This window comes from Gigantopelta aegis, chromosome 14 (assembly GCF_016097555.1).
Source record: "Gigantopelta aegis isolate Gae_Host chromosome 14, Gae_host_genome, whole genome shotgun sequence".
NCBI lineage: Eukaryota > Metazoa > Mollusca > Gastropoda > Neomphalida > Peltospiridae > Gigantopelta > Gigantopelta aegis.
Genome location: NC_054712.1, coordinates 37,391,535 through 37,404,445, shown reverse-complemented (window position 1 = coordinate 37,404,445; position 12,911 = coordinate 37,391,535). Strand labels below are relative to the sequence as shown.

Sequence of the window (12,911 nt, the reverse complement as noted above, 5' to 3'; positions counted from 1 at the left end):
GTACTGCCCGCCTTGCCAGCGTTCGGTCGACGCGAGCCACCAACCCGACTGATCGCAGGCAGGATGGGAAACCGTAGCACACCCATCGGACTCCTGACAGTCATAAAGTTAAAAACTAAAATTAGAAAATGATCGCAACCACCCGCCTGTACGTCTCCCGGAGGGAAGAGCAACATGCTGCACTCGACCGACATGCACTCCAATCCGGGGGACCAACGATCTACAATTAAGATAAGTAATTAATACGCTGCTTAACTCGTGACACCCATGACTCCCTGAATGGAACATCCACCCTACGCACTCGAACAGACCACGTATTCCAACCCGGGGAGAAAACGGTGAAACGACAAAAGTAAAAGCATATACCTAGTCAAATTAGCTGGCACAAATTCAGCAATAAATTAACAATTACTCAATTATCTGTACATCTCTCGGACGGAAGAGCGACCTTAAGCACTGGGATCAACGGCGGGATGGTAGCGAATGATGTAATAACTGCTAGATATGACAATGCTTGAATCGTGACATCTGTGACCCCCTTGGTGGAACATCCACCCTACGCACTCGAACAGACCACGTATTCCAACCCGGGGGGAGAACGGTGAAACGACAAAAGTAAAAGCATATACTCAACCAAATTAGCTGGCATAAATTTAGCAATATAAATTAACAATTACTCAAAACTACCCGCCTGTACATACCTTGGATGGAAGAGCGACCTTAAGCACTCGACCAGGCACTCCAACCTGGGGATTAACGGCGGGACGGTAGCGAGTGATTAATAACCACTAGATATGCCAATGCCATCCAGACCTAACCACCATAACCATATTATTCTACTGTAAATATGTTCATGTTCTGAAGCTCGTGATTGACAACTGGTATACACCACCCGCTAACGACACGTTTTTTTATTTATTTTTTATTATATATTTTTTTTCTTCTTTGTTTCGTTTTTTTTTTTTTTTTTTTTTTTTTTTTTACTTTTTCTCACTAAGACAGGATCGAAGTCGCAGTAACCCAATTGGCTAATTAACCAGCCAATCAACATCGTTAGATAATCAACCAAGATAGGACCCCACTAATTATCGCCTATTTTTTGCAGCACTCTCATTGGTCCAATCCAGCCAATCACGGATCAAGAACCCCACTACACCTAACTGTAAATAAACTGCACGAATTTGTCTTTGCACCCGCACCATGTTTTTAAATAAAAATATTTTTTTTATTACTGATGCATTCCATCCTAGCTAACTAAGGTAAGTCAACTAGGGTTCCAGAAGCAAAGACATGCAGGAAAACCGATACCCAACTATCCAGATAGCCTGAAGACAAACTAAGTAAGCCTACTAAAATCCTATATTTAGGGGGCTGGAATCAAAATTCTTCAAACTAAGTACCTAGATCGGTGCATATATGTATACAATTGCTACTTGCCACCGTTAGTTTCGTTTTATTGCATTGGTAATAAAGTTAAGTATGCCAAGCACTAGGCTTTTAAACAAATACCTACACTATAAGGGTTTAACCCTTCAAATTAGCTAGGCTAGTTTAACTCCCCCTCCGTCACTGTATTCAATGTTATACAAGGACGGAGGGGGATGGGTGGTCATGAATGACCGTTGAACTCACTAGAATAGGGACTTAAGACAATAGGTACAACCGTAACACAAAACTAGGATTCGCACACAGACTACACGCTCACTGCATCAGTACACAGGGTGCATTGACTAATGATAACAATGCACCCGCCCCCATTTAATGGCCCAGCACGTACTCTAATAAGGAACCGGACAAAAGAATACCGTTCCGAGTACACAATTGCAATGCAACCGGGGGAAGCTGAACAAAAGAATATCGGCCTCCCCCACCCAAACCCCCAACACTTGCTGCTGGTAATAACTTGGTACTTGGTGATGCCTCGACCATGGGCAACCTAGGGAGACACCACAGCATCGTAAAGGTCTAAAATTAACGAGCTACTCTCGATTCACTAATATCAAAACCTATATTAGCTCGGCCATTTACCTTTCGACCGACCGTTCAAAATTGCGCCAAATTCCCTCAATCAAAACTGCGCACCCTTTTCTCTTTGGCATTTAACTGCTGCATTCAAATTCCATAGCAACACCACCACCCCCACCCGCCTGCTACCGATTTGATCGGGCTGCTGGTGCTCCCTTGCACCTGCCAGTGCAGGCGGTCCCTCCTCTCCCCTCCTCCCACCTTTCCTGTCATGGACGGAGGAGCCGGCCAAGGCCGGATCTTGTGCCCACGACAGGCGTGCGCTACAACAGCTTGTTCTGAATGTGCACGTAAAACCCTATGACATGACATGACATGTCGATTGATACGTTGCCGGTAGGAATTTTAGCCACATATGTTACTATTGTCGTCTATGGGATTTGATTTGGTAGTATACACCCTACAATAACTAGATGGTTTACGATACGCACAGCTACGTCCAGGGTATTAGGGAAGCCGGTGTTAGTGTTTCATCTGAAGCAGACGACAGCTTTAAACATACCTTTGTCTGCAGTGTATTGTAAACACACGCCAGAGCCTACACGTCTGTTTCAAGTCGAGCGATAAACCTTTATCTCGGACGACGTCGAGGATGAAAGACAAAGGTAAGTACACACAGATTAATATTTTTACATCAACGTATGTGACGTAACATCCATCCATTTTTCCATTCAACCGGTACACTTTGCTACACAGCGGCCAGTTTAGTGCTCATTTGAAGCGTAGAAATATTAATAAAAAGGTAGCTATTTGGATAGCAAATGTGTATTTATAAATATTGATATGCTTTAGAACCGAATGCTTATGCCCACCGAAACTCAATCCATGATACACAATGGTAGAGGCTTGCTTGAAGCTAATAAGCCTTTTTGTTTAACGACACCACATAAGCGCACATTGATACATTAAAGGCATACTGTCACGGAATTAAGGACCTTATTTCTTTTAAAAGGGATAATAAATAAAAATTACATTAATTGTTGGAAACCAAGTCTAGCTATCACATCACTTTAACTGAACCATGATGGAATGAAATCCATGTAACCCTCTCGGCACTTTTAGTTTTTGAATTATGGACCATTGCCATAATTCAATTATTTGTACAAAATATCATTAATAAATGGAGTATGGTGGTTATGAAGATGGTTAAATAAAGTACATTTAGGGACAAATCAAATTATTTTGGTTCAGGTTGTTAGACCATTAAATAGGTCAGTGGCCTGTGACAATATGTCTTTAACGACACCACATAAGCGCACATTGATACATTAATCATCGGCTATTGGATGTCCATACATTTGATAACTGTGATACATAGTTTCCAGAAGAAACTCACCTCGCTGTTTTTGTTTCTATTAGAAGCAAGGGATCTTTTATAAGCACTTTCCAACAGGCAGGACAACACATATAAGTCTTTGAATACCAGTCGTGGGACAACAAAAAAAACCCAACAAAAAAACCCAAAGACTCTCCTCAACCCCCCCCCCACCCCACCACCCCCCGAAAAAAAAAAAAAAAAAAAAAAAAAAAAATTAAAAAAAAAAAGAGAACAAAAAAGCTAGTTCCACCCGTTGGGTTTAATACTTCGTTCAAACCACTTCGGCATGCCGTTCTACAGACTGCGATAGATAAGATAGATCCCGACCCTATCTCTTATAAAGAAAACTACACGCGCAAAATAATCGTGCGTTACGGCTGTCATCAGATATCGTAAATTGTAACTGAGACGTTTCAATATGTCAGAAGCTGGTGTGGTGTGAGGGTAGGGTGTGGTGGAGGTGGGTGTCGGTTGGTGGGAGTATACGTGGCGGGTGTCGGCACGCGCACCTTTCAGTTCTGCAGTTGGGTATTCGGAGCTGATGGACAGATTTCTATTGTGTCCATTGTGTCTTCCAATTCTGGCAACAGTTCGACAACCTCCTTGCTTATGCCACTACTCCTTATTAAAACGCCGCAAGGGATATTGATATGCAATTATATATAGCCGAGACAGTTCATACCAAGACATTTGATGCAATCGTTAGTGCGAGAGGTCAGGAGGGGACTGTGATATCTGTCAAAGAAGACGGATCCTGTCATCTGTTGCCTCACAGAGCTACGTATTGAACATGGAGACGAAAGGAGAGTTGGTTTTCTTACAGCCACGTCAGCACATTTCCAGTAAGGAAGGAAATGTTTTATTTAACGACGCACTCAACACATTTAATTTACGGTTATATGGCGTCGAACACATGGTTAAGAACCACACAGATAGTGAGGGAGGAAACCCGCTGTCGCCACTTCATATGCTACTCTTTTCGATTAGCAACACGGGATCTTTTATATGCACCATCCCATAGACAGGATAGCACATACCACGACCTTTGATGTACCAGTCGTGGTGTACTGGCTGGAACGAGAAATAGCCCCACTAGCAGGGATCGATCCCAGACTGACCGCGCATCAAGCGAATGTTTTGCCACTGGGCTACCATTTCCAATAACGGCTGTTTTTTTATGATTAACACATGGAGCCCCTGCGCGTGCTGTAACCTTACCGTGGTGCAGGGGTGTAACATTCTCTTTGAGAATGGCCAATACAGCACAAAATTGAAGTTTTTAGTAAAATTCAGTATCCGTAAAATTCTGTGATATTTGTGTTTTTGCACAGTTCTTTACACTGTTTTTGTTTAAGTCTTGAATTTTTATATTGATGTTGATCATCACTTTATTTATTTGCATTACCATAGTTTGACACCCAATAGCCGATGCATTTTTCGTGCTGGGGTGTCGTTAAACATTCATTCATTCATTCATTCATTCAACACATGGAGCCAAATTTACGAAAGCTGTTCATGGGTGTTTAGGGTATATACTACCAAATCAAATACGATAGACGACAATAGTAACATGCGGCTAACACTCAGCGTATCAATCGATATAAATGCCACGGATATAAATACTACCACCCCTCACCCTTAAAGCCAACACATCCAACACACTCACATTTATCACCAATCACAGGAATTTTTTTTGTGTTGCTCACTTGTCTATCAAAAGTAAGGCTCACCTCGAACTTTGACCCAGCCGGAAGTTATTTGGTTTAGTACTACCTCTAAGCATCATACATGAATGTGGTTTGTCACGGGGATCCTATAATACCCGTAACTGAATAAAACACGATTATCCAAATATCTCTCCTAACTGTATATCTATTAGATCCTCTGTATCGGGCAGTTCGATACCCGAGTGGCTCGGCTCTAGGTATATCAGAGATAAGATCTTATATAAGTATTTATATATATAGCACTTTTAGTTCACTAGAAAACACAACAAAACACAATACTCTTTGGAATCTGTATTAATACTATGCTGACACATGTACTGCCGCAGTAGTTAATTAACAACAACAAATAATAACAACCCAGAACTGATCACTTAATTAGTTAATCTCTAGGTGTCTAGTTTACACAACATTCTAATCACTTCGCCGTGATACAACACGCACACGTGTGATAATTGAGAAACGCTTCCAGGGGAACTTAATTAATAAAGGAATTACAACTCTATTCCTACTTGGTTAATTTTTAATTAACCCTTAACTACTCATTCAGTAACCTTGTAATACAGAATTAATACTGGTACCTATCACAATAAAGACAATAACATACAGTTTACCTAGGCCCTCTAGGATGACTGGCTAAGCTTTACCTTACCAAATACTCGTATAAAAATATTAGAACAGTGAAGCCTACAATTTACTTCGTCAGATTACCGGAGACACTGTCTAAAGAATATTGGTATAATACAGTATTAAAATATTTAAAGTCACATCAATCACATCAAGGTTATACAACAGAACAGAAATAAATATATTTACCAAGTCCGGTCTGAACTAATATATTTCGTACAGTTGGACCACGCCCGTTCCCCTGGATACTTCCAATGTTTCTCCCCGATATATCTAAAATCCTATCTATTTTAAAAAAAAACCGAATGTCACCTGGGGGCACATCGCGGTACTCCCCCTATCATGGGATATTTCCACAGCGACCAAGACGACATTTTTCCTTAGATGGTCAGACTAGCTGTCGCCATTCCGTTAGGAATACAAGGTCGTAAAACAGAACTCGCGGAGGTATTACGTAACTACTGGCCACATGGCCTCCACACCTGGTCTGGGTGTGTATTGGGAACAGCTCGACCACCGTCGCGCGGGGGTATTACGTAACCCAGCCGCACACGGCCCTCTAAAACAATTAACATCGCCACAGGCGAAAAGATAAGAGCATGTTCCGTCACATGGTTACACGCGTGCAAGACAAAATCGGGCTTTGTAATTTCAGTCCATGGTTATATTTTATGCTTAGTACAGAGCGAGAGAGATGAAACCCGATGTTGCCACATACATTACACTTCTTTAAAACAGCAAGTAAACTCTTGGCGAGTCGAACCTCCAATCTGAAGATGCTAAATGTTTGATTTCAGATCTCTCTGGCGGACAGAAGTCTGTTAACAATGGCACGGTTAACGGTCAGGTGGTGATGGATCAAGAACCTCTACAGCTGAAGAGAAACATCGGACTCGTCAGTGGGATCGCATACATCGCCGGCATGATTATAGGTAATCACACACACACACACACACACGCACACACTCGCTCGCACGCACGCCAGCCAGACGCGTGTACAAGACAAGTGTGACAAGATAAATTTATAGGGGCTCGTGTCATTTTAGCCACGAAAATATATTGAAAAATGTATTCAAACCACGAGATTCCTCTGCACACGCGGCTGCACACATGCACACACATACACACATAGACACACTCACAAACACGGACGGACACACACACACACACATACACAGACACACGAACACATTCATACACACACACAGACACACACCACACACACACAGACACGCACACACATACACACACGGATAACAAGTATATATTTTTCAAAGCATGTTGGCCATCTTGAAATCCAAAATGACCATGTTAAACCTGAATTTAAATCCAGAGTACATTAAATTTACTCGTAATTTTTCTGATTATTTGACCCTTGGAAGGAGGTGGGCAAGGCTAAGTCCTCATACACGTGTTGACCTTTTTCTTTCTTAACGAAGCAAAGAGTTCCTCTCTAGTTCAATGACTACTACATGACTGGCACCATCCACCCCCCATACGGTAAGACCAATAGCGTCTGCTGAAATTTTTGTTCTTTTCTGAATCTATGCTGTTTTATTTTTAGCCGTAATATATTGGCTAGAAAATATCTCATCTTTATAAAAATGGGTTCCTGGTACAGGTATGTTTTATAAATATCCAGATAGTCATCTAACCCTATCTTATCCTAACAAATAAACATGGTATTGTATAGAGGACATTCGAGCTAGATCTTCAGATAACGTACATTACATGTCATTCCCCTCCCCCAACCCGGTCAATGTTTGCATTATATCATATTATGCACTTTATTCTGTGGCTGTCTATTACTTGGGGGCGGGAGGTAGTCCAGTGGTAACGCGTTCGTTCGATGCATGGTCGGTCTGAGATCGATCCCCGTCGGTGGGCCCATTGGGCTATTTATCGCTCCAGCCAGTGCACCACGACTGTTATATCAAAGGCCGTGGTATGTGTTATCCTATCTGTGGGATGGTGCCAGCAGCGGGCGCCTGCAACTAGGCATATACGAAATCACTTCCTGCTAATCGAACAGAGTAGCCCATGAAGTGGCGACAGCGGGTTTCCTCTCTCAATATCTGTGTGGTCTGACGCCATATTACCGTAAATAAAATGTGTTGAGTGCGTCGTTAAATAAAAAATAAAAAAATCTTTTTCTGTATGGTCCTTAACCATATGTCCGACGTCATATAACCGTAAATAAAATGTGTTGAGTGCGTCGTTAAATAAAAAAACCCATTCTTTTTCTGTGTGGTCCTTAACCATATGTCCGACGTCATATAACCGTACAAACAATGTGTTGAGTGTGTCGTTAAATAAAAAAACCCATTCTTTTTCTGTGTGGTCCTTAAACATATGTCCGACGTCATATAACCGTACAAACAATGTGTTGAGTTTGTCGTTAAATAAAACAGTTCCTTCCTTCCTTGCCTATTACTTAATTCTGATTTAGTGCATGTTAAAATAAAATGTGGCAATTTCTAGAATTGAAATATTTTTGTTCAGGATCAGGGATCTGGATAACTCCACAAGGCGTTCTGCAAAACACTGGCTCGGTGGGACTCAGTCTGATACTGTGGTGTGTTGGCGGAGTGATTGCCATGTTCGGTAAGGGGTTAAGTCTCTGCCATGTTTACGACTGAACATACAACAGTGACCTTTTGACCCCAAGCACTGACACCTACCTGTTTGACACACTTGTCATTTGTTGACCAAAACCACGAATAAACGTCTAAATCGTTCGTTCATTTTGTGTGTGTATTTGTGTGTATGTGTGTATGTGTGTGTGTGTGTGTGTGTGAGAGAGAGAGAGAGAGAGAGAGAGAGAGAGAGAGAGAGAGAGAGAGAGAGAGAGAGAGAGAGAGAGAGAGAGAGAGAGAGAGAGAGAGATCATGGTGTCTCATAAGTTCCATGTATCACCCCTCACTTATTGTCTTGCACGTAAATTAATTAAATGTATGAATGTAATTGTTGTACTCCCCCGTGTGTTGATACACTATTTATTTCAGTTTTATTAGATAATATTATCATCACCTGCAACCAATTTAGTTCAACATACTATACAAAAGTGTATTTATGTATTGCCTATGGATAATAGCATTTGCACTGTTAATAATTATTAATGTTACATACTGCTACCAGTCAAAACCACAGTTGCTTTTTCTCCGTAAATATTTGATGGTGCACCTCGAACTATGACACGATACTCTTTTCTTTGGTACAGTGCAATCTGAAGGCAAATGATTAACAGGCCTGCTTTTATGTATCAAAGCAGTTCTTATTTATTTATTTGTTCATTGATTAATTGATTAATTGATGCATTCATTCATCCATCCATCCATGTATTTATTTATTACAATATTTACACAATAACTGTTGTTATATTTGAGTCTTTGTGAAATTCTAAGGTGGGGACATAGCCCAGTGGTACAGCGTTCGCTCTATGCGCGGTCGGTGTGGGATCGATCCACGTCGGTGGGCCCATCGTTTTAGCCAGTGCACCACGACTGGTATATCAAAGGCCGTGGTATGTACTACCCTGTCTGTGGGATGGTGCATATAAAAGATCCCTTGCTGCTAATCGGAAAGAATAGCCCATGAAGTGGCGACAGCAGGTTTCCTCTCTCAATATCTGTGTGGTCCATAACCATATGTTTGACGCCATATAACCGTAAATAAAATGTGTTAAGTGCGTCGTTAAATAGAACATGTCTTTTTTTTTTTTCTTCTTTTTTTTGTGAAATTCTAGGAATGCTGACCTATTGCGAACTCATTTCGGTTATACGGAAGGCCGGTGGCGACTACGCGATATTCTTCAAGACTCTAGGACGGGTTCCAGGTTTTCTCTTTATATGGACCGCCGAGATCGCCAGGAACCCCTCGACCAGGGCGGTCCAGACCATAACATTCGCCACGTATTTGTCGGATTTCCTTGACGTCTGCGGGTCTCCGATCGTCATCAAGAAACTTATCGGCGCTTCCGCTCTGAGTAGGTAAATTGTATTGAAATTTACAGAGTGCTGACAGCCACAGGGCTCATGCTTATAAACTGTTTTATAGAGTCCAGATGCATACAATGTGTATGTGCACCTCGGTGGCGCAGTGGTTAAGCCATCGGACTACAGGCTGGTAGGTACAGGGTTCGCAGCCCGATACCGGCTCCAACCCAGAGCGAGTTCTTAAGGGCTCAATGGGTAGGTGTAAGGCCACTACTCCCTCTTCTCTCTCACTAACGACTAACCAACTAACAACTAACCCACTGTCCTGGACAGACAGCCCAGATAGCTGAGGTGTGTGCCCAGGACAGCGTGCTTGAACCTTAATTGGATATAAGCACGAAAATAAGTTCAAAATCAAATCAATGTGTATGGCGTTGTCATGACGTTAAAGTTTCAGACTTTAATATTATTAGAGTCTTGAAGTCTAGACTCTAAAAGGTTTATAAGCACCAGACCAGGGCTCGCGGCTATAAAACGTTTAGAGTCTAGACTCATATTGTTGACGTCACACGGATGCAGTTTGTATGGAGTTGCTACATCGTTAAATTGTTAGACCATTAAAGTCTTGAGTCTAGATTATAAACGTGCTATAAACACTGTGCCTGAACAGATTGTGTCCACTCTTTACAAAATCGAGAATATTCCGCTATTATGCATCTCAGCCCCTCCGTCTCTATCTGCCTCTCTGTTTTCACGTGTTTGTGTCTCTCTCTCTCTCTCTCTCTCTCTCTCTCTCTCTCTCTCTCTCTCTCTCTCTCTCTCTCTCTCTCTCTCTCTCTCTCTCTCTCTCTCTCTCTCTGTGTGTGTGTGTGTGTGTGTGTGAACGTTTAACACCAAATAGCCGTGGTGTTTAAAACATGACCAGGTGTCGTTAAATAAAATATTACTTTGTTCTATTAAATACAAAGCGATCTTAGCGCTAAGATCAATTTAAGTACAGAATGTATCAATGCACTTAAGGTGATCTTAGCACTAAGATCGCTTCGTAAAACGGGGCCTGGTGTGTATCGTTCTCTTCCCCTCTCTCTCTCCCTCTTTTTCCCTTCCTTCCTCTCTCTCTCTTCCCCACCTTTCCGTCTCTCCGTATTCGCCAAATGTCGATGCACGTCCTTTAAAATGTGACGAGGTGTCGTTAAATGAAATATTACTCTTCTATTATGACAGTACTGGTGTGTATCGTCAACTGCTACAGCACGTTGCTGGGTGCCCGGGTACAGGTCATCTTCACGACTATCAAGGTGGCGGCTCTCTTCATGATCATTATCGGTGGGCTGGTCGCCATAGCACAAGGTGAGAAGTCGCTGATTTTCTTTCTCTTTTTCTCATTATTTCTTATTTCTGGAATCATTGGCCTAGCCAGCATTTTTATAATGGGGACGTCCACATTGGGTGGGGGAAGAGGGTCAACTACATCGTCTATGACTCGTGCTATGGAGCGACAGGCATTAAATAGAATACTTAAAGGGACATACCCTAGTTGTTAAACACTAAGGCATATTTTTCACATAGACCCTAATTTTAACCCGTAAAAATGGACACTAAGTTTGGTAAATTTACAAACCTGTAACAAATTTGGATATAACAGAGTGAAACAAGAGTCTTTGAAGTTGAAATACCCTTGAAAATATACTAAAAGACGACTCAATAACCGTTACTTCTCAGACGCTCGTGCGTTTTAAAAATATATGAAAAATGCATTTTGTGGTATTAGAAACACCAGGATGACCAGAAACACTTCGGTTGTACGGAAATGGATAATCTAAACAATAAAATATAAGTAATGTTTGATTTCGGCTCTAATAATGAAAAATATGCCTTAGTGTTTAAAAACTAGGGTATGTCCCTATAATTTATTCTAGCAGTTTGTGTGTGTAATGTTTACCGGCGGAACACAAAATAATCACTTGTCGTCAGTGGTTCAATTATGAGATGGTTTTAGACCTAACAAACTAGGTTTCTATGCAAAGAACCGTCGATGATATCAGAAACAAACTGTGGTACTTCAAAATTCAAGGGGTCTGCGCATTGAAGCACAACTTTGGATCCGCACCTGCTTTCTAATAGAGATTGTTTTGTTTAGCGACACCACTAGAGCACACTGATTTATTAATCATCGGCTATTGGATGTCAAACATATGGTCATTTTGACACAGTCAGAGAGGAAACCCGCTACATTTGTTTTCATTAGTAGCAAAGGATCGTTTATATGCACCATACCACAGACAGTATAGCACATACCACGGCCTTTGATACACCAGTCGTGGACTTTCTAATAGTTACAACTGCTGTTTTAGACAACATATCAGGATAAATAAATGGACGTTTGACGTTTATAAACCAAGCTTTTGTTATTAAGCATAATAGAAATTATGCTTGGCATTTCTTTGCCATGAACCTAACTAACCTGAAATAACTTGGAATGCAAACAAAGGCATTTTTAAACAGCCACGCCACAACTGGTATATCAAAGGCCGTGGTATGTGCTACCCTGTCTGTGGGATGGTGCATGTAAAAGATCCCTTGCTGCTAATCGAAAAGAGTAGCCCATGAAGTGGCGACAGCGGGTTTCCTTCCTCAATATCTGTGTGGTCCTTAACCATATGTCCGATGCCATATAACCGTAAATAAAATGTGTTGAGTGCGTCGTTAAATAAAACATTTCCTTTCCTTTCCTTTTAAACAGTCAAAAAAAGTAATTTTGGGGGAATTTCCGGTTGGGAGCTGCAACTGCTCTTTTGCTGTTCTACTAGTTAAGATCGTATTAGCATTTTCAGTTTGTTTTTCTTTCACTATCTAGTATACGTATTGCATATGACATGAACGTTCTACATTTAAAATATTTCCAGGTCAAGTTGCCGACCTACCTACAGGTTTCCAGGGATCGATAACCGCCCCGTCTAACATAGCCCGTGCTCTACTGTCTGTTGGCTTCTCTTACGGCGGATGGTATGTTGCAGCCTCTATTGTAATTCCAAGCCCTGTTAGGATCCACTTTATTATTTCAGTTTTTTTTCTTTTCTTTTTTTTCTTCTTTTTTAAAAACTGAATTTAATCACCAGAAATGTATACATTTTCCCAGTGACTAATCTAGATGAGTCAACCGACACCAATCTGAATTTTTTTTCCTGTAACCACCGTTTCTATTGACAGAATATGTTGACGGGTAAATAAAGAATAATACATGAGTTTCCGTTTGATACTATTTATCTTACAACGAGTTGT

General features: G+C 41.3%; 1 protein-coding gene across 1 annotated transcript in view; it reads left to right on the top strand.

Moving 5' to 3' along the window:
* Positions 1-2,568: 2,568 nt before the first annotated feature.
* The window catches only part of LOC121389053 (b(0,+)-type amino acid transporter 1-like), an 18,767-nt gene continuing 8,424 nt past the window's right edge, over positions 2,569-12,911 (top strand). The window contains exons 1-6 of the mRNA XM_041520670.1: positions 2,569-2,630; positions 6,492-6,626; positions 8,197-8,298; positions 9,440-9,679; positions 10,854-10,979; positions 12,536-12,635. Of these exons, the coding sequence (XP_041376604.1) occupies positions 2,618-2,630; positions 6,492-6,626; positions 8,197-8,298; positions 9,440-9,679; positions 10,854-10,979; positions 12,536-12,635 (716 nt within the window). The 5' untranslated portion in view covers positions 2,569-2,617. The remainder of the gene's footprint in view (positions 2,631-6,491; positions 6,627-8,196; positions 8,299-9,439; positions 9,680-10,853; positions 10,980-12,535; positions 12,636-12,911) is intronic.